At 31.9% G+C, this 21,499-nt stretch overlaps 1 protein-coding gene and 1 long non-coding RNA gene across 6 annotated transcripts in view; one reads left to right on the top strand and one right to left on the bottom strand.

The window, feature by feature from the left end:
- The window catches only part of LOC122514491, a 779,718-nt gene that overhangs the window by 343,499 nt on the left and 414,720 nt on the right, over window positions 1-21,499 (bottom strand). The gene's annotated exons all lie outside the window — the stretch shown is intronic.
- The window catches only part of LOC122514469, a 220,427-nt gene that overhangs the window by 80,246 nt on the left and 118,682 nt on the right, over window positions 1-21,499 (top strand). For all 5 annotated transcript variants that reach the window (XR_006303058.1, XR_006303059.1, XM_043631329.1 and 2 more), the window contains 2 exons: window positions 9,872-9,994; window positions 20,740-20,910. Coding sequence is in view for 3 of the 5 variants with exons in the window: in XM_043631329.1 (XP_043487264.1) it covers window positions 9,872-9,994; window positions 20,740-20,910 (294 nt within the window). In the remaining 2 variants the exon portion in view is untranslated. The remainder of the gene's footprint in view (window positions 1-9,871; window positions 9,995-20,739; window positions 20,911-21,499) is intronic.

Genomic DNA, 21,499 nt, shown 5'->3' with positions numbered 1-21,499 from the left:
TAACATTTTCAAAGAGTAACAGATGAAAAGCCCGATTCAGGGATACTGGTTAGGAGGGAGAGGGAATGGGTAAAGAGTAGGTAGAAAGGATAACGGAACATCGTTACGCTTTCAAAAATGCTCCCTTATCGTGAAGCGCGCGCTCGCAAATATTTCCGATAACTCGCGTGACTTCCTCGAATATCGAGCTTCACCACAGCGATCTACGAGAGATACAACGTCGAGCTCTTTTCGGTATGAGATCTCGTGCGTTCATTAAAATCATTCATTCATTCAATGTTTCATCGTCTCCCTTGTTTTTTACTTTTTTTTATATACATATATTATTTTTAATATACAGGTATACATATATATATATATGTAAAATGCATAATACTTTTTGAATCATCCCGCGCACTTGCGTAGCGTGGGTAAGGTAGATTGTTACATTACTTAATAACTTGAAGTTAATTAGAAATGGATAGATCATGATGACGAAGGAGTGACATGTTAATTATCATAGTTACGAATTAAATTGTTAAAAATTTGTAATTAGAGAAGGGGCATTGTGAATAATTGACATTTAATGTCGTTTCTCTTTTTACAGGTGAGTTAAATAAAATAATGTAAATATTTGTAAAATAGTCATTTCCACAGTAAAATTCCTCTTTTTACAGGAGAAACTCAGATTTGTGATTATTCAACCCTGATTCTAATAATTATTGATAACAAACCTTATATATATATATATATATATATATATCTTCAATTAATTCATGAAATATCTATAAGTTTTAAACGAAATGAAATTATTAACAAAAAGATTATTCAGTGTACCGTGTTGTAATTTTAATACTAATTGTCAGTCTTCTTCGAACGCCGAGGGATGAAGGAACAACGTCGGATACGTATACAATTTATTTCGCGTATACATGTGCGTGTTTTATTGCTATGCAAATGATATGCATATTTGCGCGAGTGTGTGTACTGCTAGAAAATAATATATATATATATATATATATGCATATATGTATAATTAGTATCATATATAAGATGAAAAATATTTAACGCGATTAATTATTGAAATATTATTAATTGAAATATTTAAAAAAAAGAAGAAAACAGTGTGTGTGTTTAATGTAAATGAGAAGATAAATGATACACAATAAAAATGATAAATCATAAAAAAATACAATATCTAATACAGGAGCATATATGCATATATGTATAATTAGTATCATATATAAGATGAAAAATATTTAACGCGATTAATTATTGAAATATTATTAATTAAAATATTTAAAAAAAAGAAGAAAACATTGTATGTGTTTAATGTAAATGAGAAGATAAATGATAAATAATAAAAATGATAAATCATAAAAAATACAATATCTAATACAGGAGCATATATGTATATAAGTATAATTAGTATCATATATAAGATGAAAAATATTTAACGCGATTAATTATTGAAATATTATTAATTAAAATATTTAAAAAAAAGAAGAACACAGTGTATGCGTTTAATGTAAATGAGAAGATAAATGATAAATAATAAAAATGATAAATCATAAAAAAATACAATATCTAATACAGGAGCATATATGCATATATGTATAATTAGTATCATATATAAGATGAAAAATATTTAACACGATTAATTATTGAAATATTATTAATTGAAATATTTAAAAAAAAGAAGAAAACAGTGTGTGTGTTTAATGTAAATGAGAAGATAAATGATAAATAATAAAAATGATAAATCATAAAAAAATACAATATCTAATACAGGAGCATATATGCATATATGTATAATTAGTATCATATATAAGATGAAAAATATTTAACGCGATTAATTATTGAAATATTATTAATTAAAATATTTAAAAAAAAGAAGAAAACAGTGTATGCGTTTAATGTAAATGAGAAGATAAATGATAAATAAAAATGATAAATCATAAAAAAATATAATATCTAATACAGGAGCATATATGCATATATGTATAATTAGTATCATATATAAGATGAAAAATATTTAACGCGATTAATTATTGAAATATTATTAATTAAAATATTTAAAAAAAAGAAGAAAACAGTGTGTGTGTTTAATGTAAATGAGAAGATAAATGATAAATAATAAAAATGATAAATCATAAAAAAATACAATATCTAATACAGGAGCACGTGAAAACGCGTCTTGTCGAAAGCCGAGAAGGATGACGACTGAAAAGGGAAAGTGTGAATAGAGAGATAAAATTTATCGATTTATTTTCTCGGTCGTTGAATGTTTTGTTTATACGTATACGTATATACATCTTACTTTTCTGCCAGTGTTTACATTCGCGAGTATTGATTTTATTCTATTAAGAATTTCGTTGCCGAACTTTCAAACACATTGACCTTCGTGTACATTCGGAGTCTGTCGAGTATATTGTTTAGTTGCTTTCGTTCTTATAACAGTCAGACTTCGATCGTTGAAGATGTAAGAACGATATTAGATAACTACGTATGTAATTTATTTCGCGTGTACGTGTGTGCGTGTTTTATTACTATGCAAATGATATGCATATGTGCGCGAGTATGTGTACTATATGTGGTAAGTAATATATGTGGGCATATGTGTATATGTTACAACGTTAGATCGTATAATTCAGTTAAATCATTGATACACTAGGTTTTTTATAAAATAATTTCATGTCTTTTTGGGGTGAAAATATAAGAAGAATTTTATTATAAATTAAAACTAATAGTGTTTTAGAATATAACGTGGTTATATATGAATTCACATTGAGATATTTAAAGTCTGCTTACCTTTATTACAACAATGCTCGTAATTATTCATTCCTATATCTTCTTGTATTTTAAAAACTAATGTTTTGTTAGTCGTACTGTTTTATGGGATTTAATTTACGGATCATATTTCCATTACATACTTTAACTGCTTGTCTCTTGTAAATTCGTATATTATACAGTTCAACTTTCTTTCGTTTTTTAACTGGTCAGTTTAATTATTTCACGAATTAATGGATTTCACAATTTAACGTTATATATATATACACCATAATACGATATATACTATTCTTCAATCAAATTATATAGCCATTGTTAATTTATTATAGATACATTAACATAAGAGAATTCATAACATAGAGAAACCGAATTATTCGTTCAAATGAAATGGTTGATAATTTTTATTGTATTTTTATATTGTATTTTTATGAATATACATTGAAATAATACATATAACGTTCGATTTTATCCACTATTCGTTTAAATACTAAAAATAAGATATGTAATATTTGATGTTTAATTATATTACTATACTCTAGAGATTACATTTGATTAAATATCATTTTCTTTTCTATTCAAAGGAGAGAAAAAGCCTTAATAATATTTTTTCTCGCTTGTATTGTTACGATCGTTTTATTTCAAATGCACTTCTCATAAATCAATTATTCTCGTTTCGAGTAAGATAATATCGTCAAACGATGTTATCGAGTATAATAGATTGTTAATCGGGTTAAAGCACCACGCGTAACCTCGATTTATCGGTACAAAACGTCCGTTTTACACGATTACACGCAACCTTTATCGAAATTAAAGCGATTTTCTCATTCGCTGCGATCTTATCCAGCACACTGTCCTCTTTTATCCCCTCTTTCTATCGTCCTTCTTTCCTTTGTGAAATATATATATACACGTGTATACGCATACATATAGAATATGTACCTAAATAAATACATAGGTATCGTTTGCTCGTACATATGGAGTCGTTGGAACATTTTAATCTGGTAGGAACAATCGGCGTGCGAATTCCATAGGAAATACTCAACAAATCCCTAGCAAGTCCATTTTGCATGGCGATTTCTGTTGATGGAGAACGATTGTCGACACCGTTACACGCGCCGAAAACAATAACATCTCATGATCTGCTTGCCGGGCTACGGATGAACAAATTCGCCCACGTATTTCCTACCAAACCGATAATTGAAAATCAGTGTCCCATATATCGATTCGTAGGATCGTTCATCCTCCCATACTCTTTCACCACCCTTCAAACCCTTCATGCTTCACATTGAACTCCCAATCGGTTGCCTTGTTCGATCTCTTCTCTATATATTTTTCTTTCTTGCTTTTCCAAACTGTTTGACATAAATTATTGTTGAAAATTCTTCAGAATTTTGTATTTTTTGTGAAAATTTTAATTCAAACGAGTAACGTCATTGTAATATCATAAAAAAGCTTATATCATTACCTACATCAAATTGTAATAGTAGACATGTAATATCTAAGTTTTTGAAATACTAAAATTTGTGTACATAGTTATATTTCGTTAATGATTACTTCATAAAAAAATTACAATATGTAGATAAGTATGTCAAGTATTACGCGTAAGTATCTAGTTAGGAAGTATTCATGGAGTTGAAGTATTTTCAAATCGAATCACACTCGTTTAGGAAAAAATAAGTAGAACACGGGTTAAATTATAATACAGTATTCTTACACGAAAGTAATCTTGTATATATGAAAGTTTTCTTGTTATCGTATATTACCTAGCTAAATATACAAAGAACTAAAGTATATATATAGTTGTATTTATAAAGCTTTATCGATTGTATAACAACAGACAAAGAAGTAATTCGATAAAGTGTTCTGCACTTGACCGACCACCTTTATCGAAAAGCATTTCAATCATCGTGAGTATCGAAGTGACCATCGTCGAGTATGCGTTACATGGAAACGAATTAGATGCACGGTAATTAAATTTTATTTCCTGTTCAACATGGAACACATTTCGAAACGTTACGATCCGCGAACTTCTCTGTTCGACCTATTCTCAGTTAATCAAACGAATCAAATAGAGAATCGACGATTCGTTTAATCGTTCTTCCAAATTCTTCGAAAGTCTCTACGATCGTAACTATTTTATAACTATCTTCGGTAGCCGGCTTTTGCAAACAATTTTCCTTCTACTGAAAAGTCCACTCGACTTAAGTTCAAGGAGAAAATAGAAGTCCTTTAACGGTTCTAAAGACGTCGAAAAAGTACGTGACGAGAAAATGAAAATGACCAGGCTTAAGAGAACGATCGTTGAAAACGATTAAGAGCTTTGTCAGTAGTTCATGAATCTTATCTGCCATTAGATTCTTCTACCTTATATAAAACGTATTATTAAATTTTTATAACAAGATTTACTTTAACAAAATGATACGGGACACATATTTTTCTTGTCATATATTATAGAAACGACAATATGAAACTAAGAAATGGACTGACGAAGAATAAGGGAAGGGGACAAGAAAACAATAAAAATAGAAAAAAGAAGATAAAGAAATAGAGAGAAGGAGGAGGAAGGGCAAGGGACACGATGAAACAGTTGGGGTTACGAGAAAAGTAGAAAACTCGGTAGAAACGGAAGTAACTGTTCAAGCGGAAGTTCCAATTGCTAGCGAGATCTATATTTAATAAGACAGGAGAGTTATACTTTCCGTCTCTCGCGTCGTAACATAGTTCGAGTGCAAAAGTTTCACCCCCCGGAATTATCTCCAGTACCTTCCCATCCTCTCGCTACCCTTCCAAGAGATAATTAAATATATCCGCGCACGAAAATTCTCAAATGGATTTTCCCCGGTGAGGCCATCCGACACGATAAGGGATTTTCCTTCCTGCGAACTGAAAAGCGAAAGAGAGGGCCTGGAAAAAGTTCTTCATCTTACCTACTTACCCTTTCCTCTCTCTCTCTCTTTTTTTCTGTTTCTTTTATTGGTTTCGTTCATTTCGGCTCGCACACTTACCTGACTTCGCAGAACAATCTCACGGATATATTCGAAACTAATATCGATACGTATATTTCTTTTTACACACACAAGCTTTTTCTTTTATTTATTATAAATATATCTATATTAAAAAAAATCTATCATACGTTCTTGAAATAAATAATAAAAGTAAAGTCTGATTTTCTATCGTATAGAATTTACCAATTTATTATAAATGATACAAAATAGAAATGAACATTTTTTTTTGAAATCAACAAAAAGCTCGGTGTCTCGAGAGGAATCATTAAGCTCAAATTTTTTTAATGTTTTCTTGTCTTTTTTTTTTTACTCGTTGCCCTCTCACAATTAGGTTATTCACGTGAACTTCTGTTACCACGAACGAAGGACGATAATTATTATGCCGCATAGCACGACTTGGCTTGCGCAACAGCACTGCAACATCGAGCTTTCCCAAGGGCTACATTCGCTTCCACTTAATCTACCGAATCGTCAAACTGCGATAAGGAAAAAGTTTTCGTGCGGTCGATCGTGTGTCGCGTAAAGAACAACGGTTCTTTTAGGTTCGATGCGTGCGTGAATGTTCTTAAATAATATCTTGACCATGCATAATTACTTTTAATCCGGCCACTGTAATTTAATGATGACTATCGTAATAAGAAATACTTGCTTTCTATCTGTAAAGGTGTATATATATATATGTATATATATATATATTATATAAGAATTGTTATCACATAAAACTTTTTAAAGAATTTTGATGAGTACACTCCTACTCTTTCAATTTACCTTGAAATAAATAAATCAAATTATCTTCAAACTACAGTTCGTTTTTCTTTTTTTATTAGGGCATGCTCAAGAACATATGTTTTAATACTTAAATAATAACGTGATTTATTTTCTTAAAAAAAAAACCACAAAAAAAGATATGGAAAAAAAAATTTCATTCTTGCACGAAAATCGTATATTTTCAGGATACTTTATATGTCGAATATTTTTAGATACACAAAAAATGTTTCATTTTCACGGTATTTTGTTTGTATTAATGTATAAGGACTGGAATTTGAATATGATTTTTTTAACATTCATTTCGAGTTAAATTGAGGATTATACTCATCAGACGAAAAAAAATAATGATTTATGAAAAGATTAGTGACAAGATGAAATTAGTTGAAGTCTCGTCTCTGTCATGATTGGGCTAAGAAATTATCCTTTTTTCTTTGGTATTGCTTGAAATACTAAAAATAAATGACTATCTTAATATATACACGTCAAAATTTCTGTAAATTTAGCTGCTTACATCGATTATTGACTATATGATAAGATTTACAACTGCATTTAAATAAACCGTTGTCCCTATGATTATAGACAGATTTTTTAACTTCAAGACTGTATAAATTGTTCAACGAAAATGTTAAAAAAGAAAATAAAATCAGTTTTTGTTTGCACACAGATAATATTGTAAAAAGGAGGATGATTCAATCGTCATAGAACATTTGTACGTATCTACGATCACATTCTTCTCTTTCAATTTAACGAGCAAATTTCGAGATTGTCGTTGAAATTATTTTTATCGTATTTAATTCATCAACATGTTCAACAAATAGAATCTTACGTGTTTTGTTTTTTTTTTGTAATCAGACACCCGGTAAAATGTATTTTCATAGTATTATCATCAAGTTTATGCACGAATGACAAGGGTGAAAAATTTATGTTATTCGCATGAAACGAATAGCGATTACAAAGGCGTGGGTAAACGTGACGTAAGATTTAAGGAAAAAGAAAGGGTGAAGAAGAGTAAGGGTGAAAAGGAAGGAAGAGAGAGAGAGAGAAAGGGTTAGAGAAAAAGTATATAGTGTGCAACAAGGAGGAATAATTTTGTCACGAAAAGGAAGAGAGAGATGAAAGAAGAAGGCTAGCTAGAGTCAAAAGGTAATAAAGTGAAATGGAAATATTATTCCATGCAATTCTTATGCCTTTTTCTTCTATCGCTACTTTCTTCTCGGCACATTTTTACGACTTTTCTTACCGTTTTTCCGTTCCTTCATTTTATTGCTCATCAATAAACCACGGGAATGATTTACGTTAGAAACACGGACGTTATAGTGTGGCCATCGACGTGACCGACAAATTATCATGATCATAGTTGTACTATTCGAAGAAGTTACGCGATGTTACCTCGTGAAGTTTCAACAGAAGTGGAATCGAATGAGAAATTTTTTTTTTTTTATTCATTACAGAACATACAATCAATTCTCGACGAGAATTATAAGTACTTTAGGCTGGCGTGATGTAATAACATGAAATGTAAATAAATAAGATATACAATGGTGAGTGTAGATATAATACATTAGACTCAAATAATATTACGATGTTTTAAATCATTCAAATCTTGTTTTAAGGTCAGAAGGGTAGAACCTTTTTAGTCTTCGTACTAGTTCGTTTGTTTCCAGTAAATTGTTTGCTAAAGGGTTGGGATGTTTGGCTAAACGGGAGTTGTAGCGTTCACTGAAGCTAACAATTTCTTCTTTTATTGTAGATATTCTTAAATCTTGATGAATTCTTTCGTTTGTAACGTACCATGGGGCATTGCAGATGTTTCGTAGAGTTTTTGATTGGAACCTCTGTAAAATCTCTATATTGGAGTTACTCGCAGTTCCCCATAGTTGGATTCCGTAAGTCCATATGGGTTTTAGAATAGCTTTATAGATAGCGAGCTTTTTTTCCAAATCTAACTTAGACGATCTACCAAACAGCCAATAAATTTTTCTTACTCGTTCTTTGAGGTGCTTTACTTTGGTTTGTATATGTTGCTTCCATGTCAGCCTTTTGTCTAGGATAATACCTAAATAAGAAATATAACAAGTGTTTCTTCCTTTCATTTTCTCTTTCTATCTGTTATTTTTATTTTTCCTTTTCTTTTTATTTTTTTTTTTTCATTCGTTAAGGACGATCGGCAAGTTTACGATTTAATTTCGACACTCTCAACACACGCTCTTTCTTCGAGATAAACGAGATTGCATTTTGGCACGCGAACGGCAAACTGGTTTCGTGTCGATAATTATAGTTTATCGCGACGAGAGAACGTACGTTCGGTCTTTCTCTTTCTTCTCCCTACCCTCACCTCTTCTCTCTCTCTCTCTTTGTCTTTCTTTTTTCCGGAAGCTCGATATTCATTTGCATAAAAAGGAAGAAGAGAAAAATAGAGAGAGAGAAACGAGGAGTTCGGTTTCGTCTCCTTGGAAGATCGATGAATCGCGTTTCAAGTTTATTTTTTTCGATAATGGAAAAGGGTGAAGAGGGTTTTTGGGGAAGAGAGAAAAAATTTCAGTGATAAAAGAAAATAATAATTAGAATAATTTGCGAATGTGTGTGAGAGAGAGAGAGAGAGAGAGAGATCGAGCTTAAAAAAATCCTTCGTTTCGAGAACGATGATCGCAAAAATTTATTTATCTCGGTGGTTCAGGCTCGCGAGTTCAGTCCAAAGCAGAGCTTCAGGTACGAGAGTGGCACCGTAATATAGAGTGTGCTTTATGGCCGGTTGCACCGGTGGCGAACGTTTCGTAATTAATTGCAGCACCCAGGAGTCTTCTTTTATCGACTTCCGTTTCGCGAGTGGCTCGTAAAAATCCGTAAGGGCGTGCGATATAGTTCTCGCTCCGATTCTTCCTTTTTTTACTCTCTATCCCTCTCTCTCTCTCTCTATCTCTATCTTTTTCTCTCTTTTCACCTTTTTTCTTCCTTTCAATTTTTCCATTCGCTGTTTTACCATTTTTTTCTAAATTCTCTTTTTATTATTCGTTGCACGAAAAGTTAAAAGACGTTTGACTCACTCACCCAGTTGAAAACACACTTTATTTATATTTATTTATATATAACAATAGTACAATAATGCATATCATTTTTTTGTGTTTATAGAAAACGTTTAATGCGATATATATATTTTTAATATTAAACGATAAGTTTTTTCCAAGTATCGATAAATCCTCTTTAGAAATTTTCTATATTTCATCGGATTAAATTAAAGCATAAAATATGATAATGCTGCTATAGCAGGAAAAATGGGATAAAAATTATTGACTAATGATTATACAGAGACATTTTTTCTATTGTTTCAGGATCAGATATCAAAAAGGGTGTTGCTATATTAAATTGCCTCTACGCTCGTCAACTTTGTTTCGAGGATCCATCCTGTAGTGCTATTCTTGAAATAATTCCACGCGTCTGCGGACCAGAATTAGGTGAGTAATAAGATTTCATAAAATTACTCCTTTTTCTTACGTATTATATTTTATATTATTTGTATTATTATTATTATTATGAAGTGGTAATTATCCTTGAAAGAACAAACTTTTGAATGAAGCATCCAAAATTAAACTGAATCTGCGGACAGACGGAAAAGGGAGCGGTGATTCGGTCGATTTCATATTTTCTATCTCGTTTTTACGTTTCAACGTAACGAGAAAGATGCAAATGAGAATGGCCGAAGAGACGGTCGACGACCCCGTTTATCTACCCTTTCTTTTTTTCTTTTTTTTTCTCTTCTTTTTCTTTCTCCTTCGTTCGTTTCTATTTTTTCGTTGATTCGTTCTCTCCAACTTGATGGAAATCGCGTTATGCTTTCGCGACAGACGACTCTGACGAAAATTGTAAATTATTCCTAGCTACCAGTACCTGTTAAACGAATCCTTCTGTTATTCCCACACAGTTTCCTTCTTTTTTTTTTTTTCTTCTTACGTTTAAATTTTCATTTCTTTCTTTTCTACTTTGCACGATTATGCTTAACGATCATGTGCGACATTTAAACGATTTAATTTTCATTTTCATTAATTTAATAAAAGAAATCCGTGTTAGTCGTTTTGATAATTAGTAAGATTCATTAAATTTTTCTCGTAATATATGTAAAATCGAATTATTTTTTTTACATCACGTGACAAAGCAATGTACAGTTAATTATAATCACCAAAAATAAATATAAAAACGAAATGAATGAAATAAACGAATTGTAAAATCCTATGATATAATTTCTATATTATTATATAGTATTATCTGTCATGTAATAGAAGGGTGATATTTTTAGTTTAAATACAATTTTATCGAAGAGATCTAGTGTCACGTTGAATTGTTTCCAATATTCTTTTCTTAAAAAAGCAGAGAGAAAAGAAGTATAGTAATTTAATATTTTTTTCCAAATAAAAGTAGAATCGAAGCATTAAAATGAAATCTTGCGGCTTTTATCGAGTCATTGAGAAATCTAAAAATAACGATGCTAAAAGAATGACATTTTTTATGAAATTTTCTCGCTATTAAATATTCGATCAGTATTTAGTGTTTTCTACGTTAAGAAAGGTTCTTTTCGAGAAAGATTCGTCGAAGTATCGAACTGACAAATATCCTCATCTATTTTGGAAAGGAAGTGGATTCCTTCTGGTGTGAATTGAACACAAACGTGTTCATTTCGTAGTCAAGGTAAAAGTGATTTTGCTTGAATGCTGAAAACGGTCGACAGGAATGGCTGACGATTACGGAGCGTCGAAATTTCGGCTAGTGGATGCCTTCATCTTCTAATCTGCCCGCTAATTGTCTTTGCGAATTGTTACCCCGGAGATGTGCAATCTCTGTTCTAGATGGCTCTTATTGATCAAGTTCTGGCCAATTGCCGTCCAATTAGGCGAACGGGGAGGTTACAATTATTGTCAAAATAAAAAGCTCCTTGTGCACTTTACGCTGGTGTTTCCTAGTGTCTATTCGAAATGCATTAAAAGGCATCCTTGTCGTGTAAAATCTGGAATGGGTGAATGGACGAACATGGTAGCACTTACGAATGTACAACACATACGAAATACGTACATATACATATATATATATATATATATATTGAGCTTTCGTTATCGAGTGAAACGTTTTATTTTCTACGCGATTGCCGTCGCGGATTAACCAGAACGTTTTCTCTTGCCAAACCTGGGGAACAAAACTGCGAAAAGGCCGCGGTGGTTCACTGGGTCACAAAGTATTTCAGAACTAAATTAAGCATTCTTAATTCGGCCAAACAACTAAACCGTCATATGCCATTTAACGCTGCTAAAATCTTGATTTTTCAACGATTCTTTATAAATATGACTTTTCGAGTAAAGAGAAAGCTAAAGTTTATTCGAAAAATCATGATATTAATTTTTCTCGCGAATTAATTATTAAATTTACTCATCGATCTTTTTCTTACAATTCAGGGGTTCTTTTCGATACATACATATATTTCTATCGAGGATCATTTTGCGAAAACGCATTCGATCGATGGATCTCGTTCGTTTGTTCCGTCATATTATATCTCAGCCTCGTTAAGGGTTTCTAGATCGACCGCTAACCGAGCGCGATAATAACGAAGCTCGTAACTTTCTATCCGATTATTACGTTAGCACGTGCCGCATCGTAATCAAGTTATCTCAGAAATTTCACACTCGTTTACGCCCCTTCGGTATCATCGATATTAATAACGTCGAGAACCTTTTCCACCAACTCCGAAACGATGACAACGTCGATGTATCGCAAACTTCTCGATGTATAATAATTCAAGATCGGTATGTACATACGTAGCTGAATATGGATAGGAAGGATACACTTATCAATCGGTAACAATTCTTCAAAACTCGAATTCATCCTATTTTCTAATGCATTATCCCGTTCGTCGTGAAAGGAAGTTCGAGAATGGATCGAGAAGTATTGCATAAATTCGCCTACTCCTCGGTTAGTTTCTCTTGTTGCATACACGTTCCTATGCAATACTTACCAGCGACCACTTTCGATAGTACTTTTTGCAACTCGCTTAGGTATTTTCCGAGTAGCCGAACGATTTGCCTCTTTGTTGGAGTTGCTCGATCCGTGCATCTGACAGCCTGGTAACTGTCGCTTGGTAAGAAGAGAGAGAGAGAGAGAGAGCTATGTGACGTTTAGGAAAGCGTACGTCGATTTGGGATTTCCAGTGCGTATTACGTCGACACGTATATACATGAGTGGGTGGTGTTGCTCGGTTAAGCTTCGAATATACACAGGCAGATCTTATAGGAGACCCATGGAAATGCTTCAAAGTCCTGAATACATTCTCAAAGATGTTCTATAAATGTATTCTATTGTATATATACACAGCCTTTTGTGCGAGTGCGAGTGTATGTGTGTGTGTGTACGTGTATATAGGTATATAAATATATGTACCTATATAAGTATATACGTGTTGACGGTGCGATCGAGGAAAATCTTTTCATGGTCGGGGCTATCGTGCGAGATCGAGGCTCTAGGTTGCCTATGATGATAGGAAGGCTAGACGGTGGCGTTCCAAGTATGCAACTATCCGAAGTAATAACGTGTCGAGCATCGTACGCCATAGTATGGCTAGACTCCCTTATTAAAAGGCTTAGCTGGCATTTTGGACTTGACACTACTTATGGTCGTTCGATTATATTAGAAATAACGATCGTGCTTCTGAATCGTTGAAATAACTTTGGCGAAAAAATGAATAGGAAAATATAATATCTGTAATGAACGAAGTGTAGAACGGTAATGACTTTTGCAAATATTCTACTTCGTTTCAAAATCGAGGAAAGAGATTAAATATATATATACTTATACGAAAAAATTAACAATCCTTTTGTATTATTAAATAATTTGAATTATTTGAGAAAGAGTCTATTTTTATTTTTATTTTTATACTACTTTATCATCGAAGTAAAACTCATATATATATATGTATGTGTGCATAAAAATGAAAAGAAAAGAAAAGATGAAAAAAAAAAACAGGAGATCGCGTTAACATTTGAATTAATTCTGATTCATGGGACGATACTAATTCCTACGTCGTCGTTCCGAAGCTTATCTCTTAGGTAGGGCGCAAAGGGTACGCAAAGCGTTCGTTTCGATCGATGCTTGATGGTTATCGATGGTCGATGGTCAACGGTACCTTAAGCTAAATTTATAAGCGACATCGCGACAAGCTCTCTATACTACTTTTCTTTTGATCCTCTACTCGATACACTCGAGAAACCATGATAACAGTTTCTTAAAGTGGATCGAATTGATTTATCGATGTAAATATTCTCGAGATAATATATTATCATCACCGATTTTTATACATTCCTTGGTATTTTCTCACTTACTTTCTTTCTTTTTTCTTAATAATCATTTAAAAAGTATATTTTCTCGCGATAAACAATTAGAAATGTCGCGATGTCGTGTGTTTTAGATTATTTACATTATTGTTCAAATGTGGCACGTGCAAAATACAATGGCAACGGGATTACACGAAAGCAAGGTTTACGCTCCCACACGATATTCGGTTATTCCGATTAACGGTAAAACCGAACTGGCACAGTAGTCGGCTGTCGTACGTACTAATGCATTCATTAAGTGAATTGGCTCCAACAATCGTACCTAAACCGATGATTAATAGTGGATTTTGAATTATTCCTATAACCAAAACGATACCTACTGCAACGAATCGCGCCCTTTATTCTGTAACACTTTGGCATATTAACAATCACGTATCGATTTAAGTGAATTTAACCCTTTCGGTACGAACATTGTGTCCGTCGTAACATTTCTGTCGTCCTTTTTTGTATGAACATTTTCTTAAACTTTAAATAAGAACTGTAGTTAACATTAAACCTACCGATACTTCATGTATACTTATTCTCATAGTGAGCGGTCAAGTGACCTTAAAAAAAACATACATCTTAATATAGAATGAAATTTTAGCCAATTAGATAATAAAAATATTTTGTTTTTCTTAGAAATGAATATAATCTACATTTTATACGTTTTGATTACATTTATACAGGAAGTGGTAGGTTAATTGTTAATAAAACAATGTTAAATAATATCCCGTTCGTATTGAAAGGGTTAATAAAGATCTTATTGGTATTGAAATTATTTAGTCATTTTGGTTAATACTTTTATAAATGGAGCTGTTTAAAATAAAATTGACAATAATAGATCTTGAAGAGGAAAACTTGAAACCGTAGTCTATATGGTTGGATCACATGAATTTTGAATAGGCTTTCAACTTTGAAATGGTACACCGTCTGAGGGAATGAGAAAGAGAGAAAGGACATACCATAAGACTTGGAAAAGAAAAAGTTTTCTTACGTTCTAGACAGCTGGTCCACGTTTGAAACACACCGAGACATTAAACTCTCGTATGGAGGTAATACAAGACTCCAAGTTATTATGGATTTTTAAAAACCGAGTATATCATTGTCTATGTTAGTATAGCAAAAAGATCTACAATATAAAACAATGTTTTTCTTGTATCGATGGGAATAATATTGTAATATGTGAATCTAAATAAGTAGAATTTGTTTTTCATCTAAAAAGAAAATAATATTATTCGAAACGTGTTTTTATAAAATTAATTACAAAATACCGCGTTATTTAGTCAATTTTCTATTCGCATATTGAAATGTTTCCAATTTTTATTCGCGTGATTTAACTTACGAGCTACTCCGTTCACAATGTTTTTTTAAATCGTCATTCTCAGAAAGAAAGATCTTTCGTCATTTGTCAGTTATTATACGGGTGAGTAAAATTCGTCTTGGGGGGTCAACAATGATAGGAAGAAAGTGAGGAAAAGTATGGTCGAGAAGTAAAGACGGTATAATCCTATATATATATAGAGAAAGAGTACGCACCATTTATTTCAATTCAATCGGTTTCCTTTACGTAAGATAAAGGAGCGATGTGGAAAAAAAAAACCACGAAGAAAGAAGAAAAGGATTATCAATTTTTCTGTTAGTTTTTTTGTTTGTTTGCGAATTGAAAGCTGAGATTGAAAAATTGTCATATTTTTTTTTATTGCAAATACTATTTTAATGACGATAAAGTGATATACATCTTTTCATACTTTTCATAAAATTATTATACAGTTTTGAAAACATACCATCGAATGCACGAATAAAATTTTCACAAACATTTTTGGCCGAAATGTAATTAAAACTTGTTAACGATGAAGCAATTTACTGATGACACGAGTACACAATTCGTAGATGAGTAGCACGAAGTATTACCTTATTTCGTATTTGCGTTCAATCAAAAATTAAGTAAACTTGAAATTTTGTTAGTATATATATTTTTTTTTTACTAAGCAATATTTATCAAATATAGTAAATTTTATACAGTATATAACGATTTCTCAACAATTACTGTTCATATAGAAAATTTTCTCTCTACGAATTCATACGTACGTATTTAAATTATTTGAACAAAATTTGTTGTATTAAAAAATTTGTTATCGATCCTGCTGAGTTGCTGTCGTTTCACTAATTGTAAAACAAAATTAGTTATACATTAATAAACGTTATCCTTGGTGAGAAAAAAGAATGAAATAATCTGGTAAAGTGGGAACCGATTCAGAGACTTCCATTATTCGAAAATACAATGTACATTGTTACGATAAAGAATCGTACGCAATTTCGTGATACAATAGCACGAAAAGGAAACATGAAAACGAAGAAGAGAAATAGAGAAAAAAATAAATAAATAAGAATATAATGTATAATAATATATACGGTTTCTTAATGTTGCAAAAATAATTCTTTAATTGTTTATTCATTTCTTGTTAACGCTCACATATATATTATCAACGAATGAAACAATAATTAGAAATTGGAGATACATGAACTAGCAGTTCGAAGAGAGAGAGACTGCAAAACAGGTTAATTAAATGCCTACCATTATCCATTTAATTGTAATTAATTGACGAGAACTTTCAATTAGTTTCGAAGGAAAGTTAGATCCACGTTTGGTTATCGTTAATCGATTTCAACAAATGCAGATCGATATGCAGTTATAGATTTTCATATATATACGATGATGAACCGTAAGCAGATTACGACTATTAATTACATTTAATGGATGTTAATGATCGGAACGATCTTTGTATTTACATATCTGTGCATTCTCGATTTTATTTTTGGTAAACACATTATGCATATAAATTTTATATTCAAATATGATTACAGAAAATAGAAGATGAGTTAACAAAATATTATTCGTTTTATATAACACACACACACATCTCTCTTCATCGAAAATCGAATATTTGCGCTTGGTTATATTTCGTAATATAGTTTTCAATTTTCTCTCCGTTTGTTGTTCTTTTTTTTATTTTTTTTTTATTTTCATCTCCACATACATTTTATTTTTATTATCCGTTGACTCATTATTTTATTGAAACTAACACAAAATTAATCTTCTTATTTTTCTAAGCATAACGTTTCAACACTTTTATATTCTTTACATTAGAAAAGCGTTCTAATTGCAATTTCTAATAAATAATCTGCTGTCTTAGCGGTTTTGAATTTAGCTGAGCGTATATAAATAGGAAGTTAATGTATTATATTAGTGGTTAGTTTCTATGAAACTTGGTACATATCTCGCATTATACTCATTATATATAACAGTTCTTTTCTTTTTTCGTAAACTCAGCTTAAAATAGACGTTTAAATAATGATTATGAAAAATAAATATATAAATTAAGATAATTCTTGAAATTTATTTAGAATACAATTAGACTACTATATACACATAATTAATCAACTATAGATAAATATTCTTAAAAATGAGAAAAAACGAACATTATATATTTTTATTTGGAATATCAATAAAATTCGTCCGAAATTAAAGCGAGCAATTTTCGAGATATAAGAAAAACTTCGGAGATAAATCAGGGCAATAATTATAATACCATTGTATTGGTAATTCAATTTACCTATAGATATAAAAAAGTGATGAAAATTGCTCGATCGATGATACGTGTCGTGTATTGGGAAAATATAAAAAATAATATAAAAGAAAAATCAAAACGAGAAAGAGAGGGAAGGTAAAAGAGATGATGGGAAGAGGAAATGGAAGAAAAGAGAGGGGAAAAAAAATGGGAAGAGAAGAAAGAAATTATATATAGGTAACGGAAATCAGGGAACTAGAATGATCCTGGTTTTACATACGGAAATCGGGCATTCGCCCAGGAGTTGCATATACTACGTATGCATTTCGGACGCATTTCGAGTACTGCAATGTGGTCCGGTAGCCTGAATTCAGATGGCTACCACACGATTGCAGCAACGTATGATCCATCTCGGTTGATTCTCCGGTACCCCCTGGCAATCCCCAACTAGCCAACACCGTCAAAACCCCTTCCTCGTCTATCACACGGCCTCATCTCTATCTAACACTGGCCATGCGGCTACCAGACTAGCTAGCAGCTTTCATTGCCGTTGCCATTGGTATATACGGTCCATAGGCGTAGCACCAAAGCATTAAACAAAAACATGCGAGCAGAGATATAATCGTAGCCACAATGAAACTTATTCTCTTCATCTCTCTCTCTCTCTCTCTTTCTCTTTGATTTCTCTTTCTTTGATTCATCCGTTCGTTCGTTCGTTCGTTGTGATTTTACAAATAATACAGTGAACAAAAAATTTCAAAGAGTAGTATATTACCTCGTTTTGAAATATAGTCTTTTGTTTTTTGTTTATTAAAACTCGATTTATTTGTTTTGTTTTTCTTTTTCATTTTAACAAATTATTCTTTATACGACGTTTTCTTTTGTTAAATAAGTTTATTTCTGTAAAACATTGTTTTTCTTAGACTTCTTACTTCGTGAGAATCATTTTTAAGTATTCCTTTCGTTCGTTCGCAGTTCGCGCCGTTTTAAAATTCAGAATAATTTCTTTCTTAACAAAAAAAATTCTCAGCTAGAAATGCCCATAGATTAATTAGTGCAACGTTTATTGAAAGAAAAAAAAAGAAAAATAAGGCGGGAGAGAAGGGATCTCCTTAATTGCCATAGCGAAACATCCTAAGTTTCGTAATAACCAAGCCGTGCCGAGGTTATAAGTAATGAATCCAGATGTCGTCGACAACGAAACGTCAGGTGGAAAATGACAAAGGTCTATGTAAAATTTCAATTCCATTCGTCGTCTGCGTCACAGTCGTGGAAAAGATAATGGATTCGGCTTTCATTGGTTAAAGTTTCTGCGCTCGGGTAGGACGAACTTTTTATTTCAATGAATATCGGGGTTAATTTTATTTAGGACGAGAGCTAACTGAACTTTCGTCCCGCTTTTTTACCCTCGGACAAATCGTTTTCTTTTTTTCTTTTTTTTTTTCACAATCGCGCGAATGTGTATTTTCATTTGATTCTATTGTATTATATTTTTTATCTTATTCTTTTTTTTATTTTCTTTTTTTTTTTATTCGCAAAATAGCTCAATCTTTTTATTTGAATTGATATCGTTATTCAAAGTTACTCGTAGGTACTATATGTACACACATTTATTCATACATATATATATATATATGCATATGCATATGTGAATAAATATTACATATATTATACAACGACAATACTAACCGTACTGAAACGTCGGTAGGGTCGATTCATATTTCGTTAATATTATCCGACGAGATTTAATTAGGGAATGTCGTCCTTACGTTTGCCCTCGAAACCATGCTACTAGCACGACGGGAAGTAGTATAAAGTTCTCGTATACCGTTACAGCTACAACACTTAAAAGGACGTTAAGCGTCGAGCCGGTGTCACGACCTAATTTCGATGTACTGCTGATGAGGAAATAAAAGTCTTTCATAGGACGAGGCACGAATAAAGAAGGAGTAACTGCGTGGAACGAAATTGGCAATGCAAACATCTCTTTCTCTCTCTCTCTCTGTTTCCCTGTAGATAAAGAAAGAAAGAAAGAAAGAAAAACTGCAAGAGAATGAGAGAAAGGAAGAGATAAAGAGACACGTGACTACTTAAAGAATATCTCATGGTTAAGATTTCCTAAAGATTAAATACCCCTTTAGCTATTGTCAATTTCGACGAAATTTACTCGATTTCATGAGGACGAATCGAGTTGGTTGAACCCAAACATAAAACGATCTTAAATTTTATAACTCGGTTAAACGAGCTGGAAGTTTGCGAGCGTCGGGGAAACATCCAGCTTTTAAAAATGGTCTTGAAAGCGTCCTGAACAGAATTTCCCTTTCTCTCTCTCTCTCTCTCTCTCTCTTTTTCTATCATAAAAGATTTTCGATCGACGCGTCGTTCCTCGAATAATAACCTTTCGCCCGTACTCTTCCTATCAAGCTGATGGAGATGAGTTTGATGGCAGCGGCATTGTTTTATGCAACGAAATGTCGACCCAATTTCGATATTGCATCAACGTGCTAATAAAGATGAAATGCGTGCGGATATGTAAAGAAGAAAAGTCCTCTGGCTTTTACAAAACTGAACGTTTTTTTACAAAAATAACGCAACGAAAAACATCGAAATAGACAATAATTAAGAATTTCGTATATACGTTTCGTTATTTTTATTTTTCTATTAACTCGTTCCTTGAATACTATGCGATACAACGAGTTTAATTTCATTTAAAACATTAAGATTTTATTATTGTCTCACAATCAGAGAAAGGTTTATATGCAAAAAGATATCGTAAAATACTAATTGTAATCTTTGTGGTTGGGGTTAGGGAACCTTATCAATCTACGTCCCTGAAAGAACTATACAACATCTGACGAAACACGACGTTAATTAGTCGTCACAGGAAATAATTAATTATTAGTTAATTTTATGTTCTCTATTTGTTATAATTTAAACTTCATATATTGTTATCAAATAATTTTATATGAATTTCATTAATTTTCAACGCGCAGTAATATAAATTTACATTCAAATACCGTATGTGCGAATCAATATGAAACATTAAAAATGCGAAAGTGTAGTTGTTAATATTTATTGATTTTAACGGTAATTGATAATAATAAACATTATTAGAAGAATTTAAAAAATTTGATTTATCGTGTTTCCTATTTGCAATGATCTGACGTAAAATTTCAAACTTTAAATACAAATTAGTACGATTAATTGTTGATTTGATGACAATTACCAAGTATTATCTATTAATAAATAAACTAAAGAATAATAATAAAATTGTTTCAGTGGCTTGTTCAACGGTGACGGTGACAAAGTGTCGTTCAGCACTTCATAGTCTGCAAGCTTTCTCGTTCTTTCGACCCACGTGTCTTTGTAAGGAGCGTCACGTCGATCCAGACTGCAATAGTTTCCAAAATTTCCTCTTCGATCATCCCTGCATCGATGTACAGAAAAAAGGTGAGTCATTTCTTTTCGCACGATACAAAATTTTATCAAGTAATATTATAATTATCACTGTTTATATAAATATAACAAATAAAATAAAAAAGTAAAAAATAAAAAAACTGGTGTGTGTACTTATGTACGCACGTAAGAAGTTATACTTCTTTGCGGTACCAAAACGAACATAACCTCAATAACCTCAAAAATAACTTCAAAAAAAACTTCAAAGAAAAATAATAATAATTATTATATACATATAAGAAAGAATAAAAAAAAGAAAAAGAAAATATGAAAATATAGATATCAGTCCACACTAAATATAACAGAGATATATCGAATAACTTCACGCGTCAACAGCCATGGCGCGGTTACAGCATTAGTTCTCGCTTCGATCATTTAAGTAAAGCGGCGCTGAGTTCGATTAGTATTTGGATGGGTGACCCTCTTGAGAAAAAAGGGGGGAAGAAGAAAAGAAGACAACTTCATGCCGTATACTTGAAATCGCTTTGCCGCGCGTCCTATAAATACTGACAAACTTCATGGTGTCGTTTTTCCAGACGCTCGGAACCAAATCACTCCCCATTACATTTTCCCCAACGCGCCA

The sequence above is a fragment of the Polistes fuscatus genome, unplaced genomic scaffold (genome assembly GCF_010416935.1).
Source record: "Polistes fuscatus isolate 324 unplaced genomic scaffold, CU_Pfus_HIC Scaffold15, whole genome shotgun sequence".
Classification (NCBI taxonomy): Eukaryota; Metazoa; Arthropoda; class Insecta; order Hymenoptera; family Vespidae; genus Polistes; species Polistes fuscatus.
Note: the sequence above shows the minus strand (reverse complement) of the source record. Positions and strands in the feature narration are given on the sequence as shown.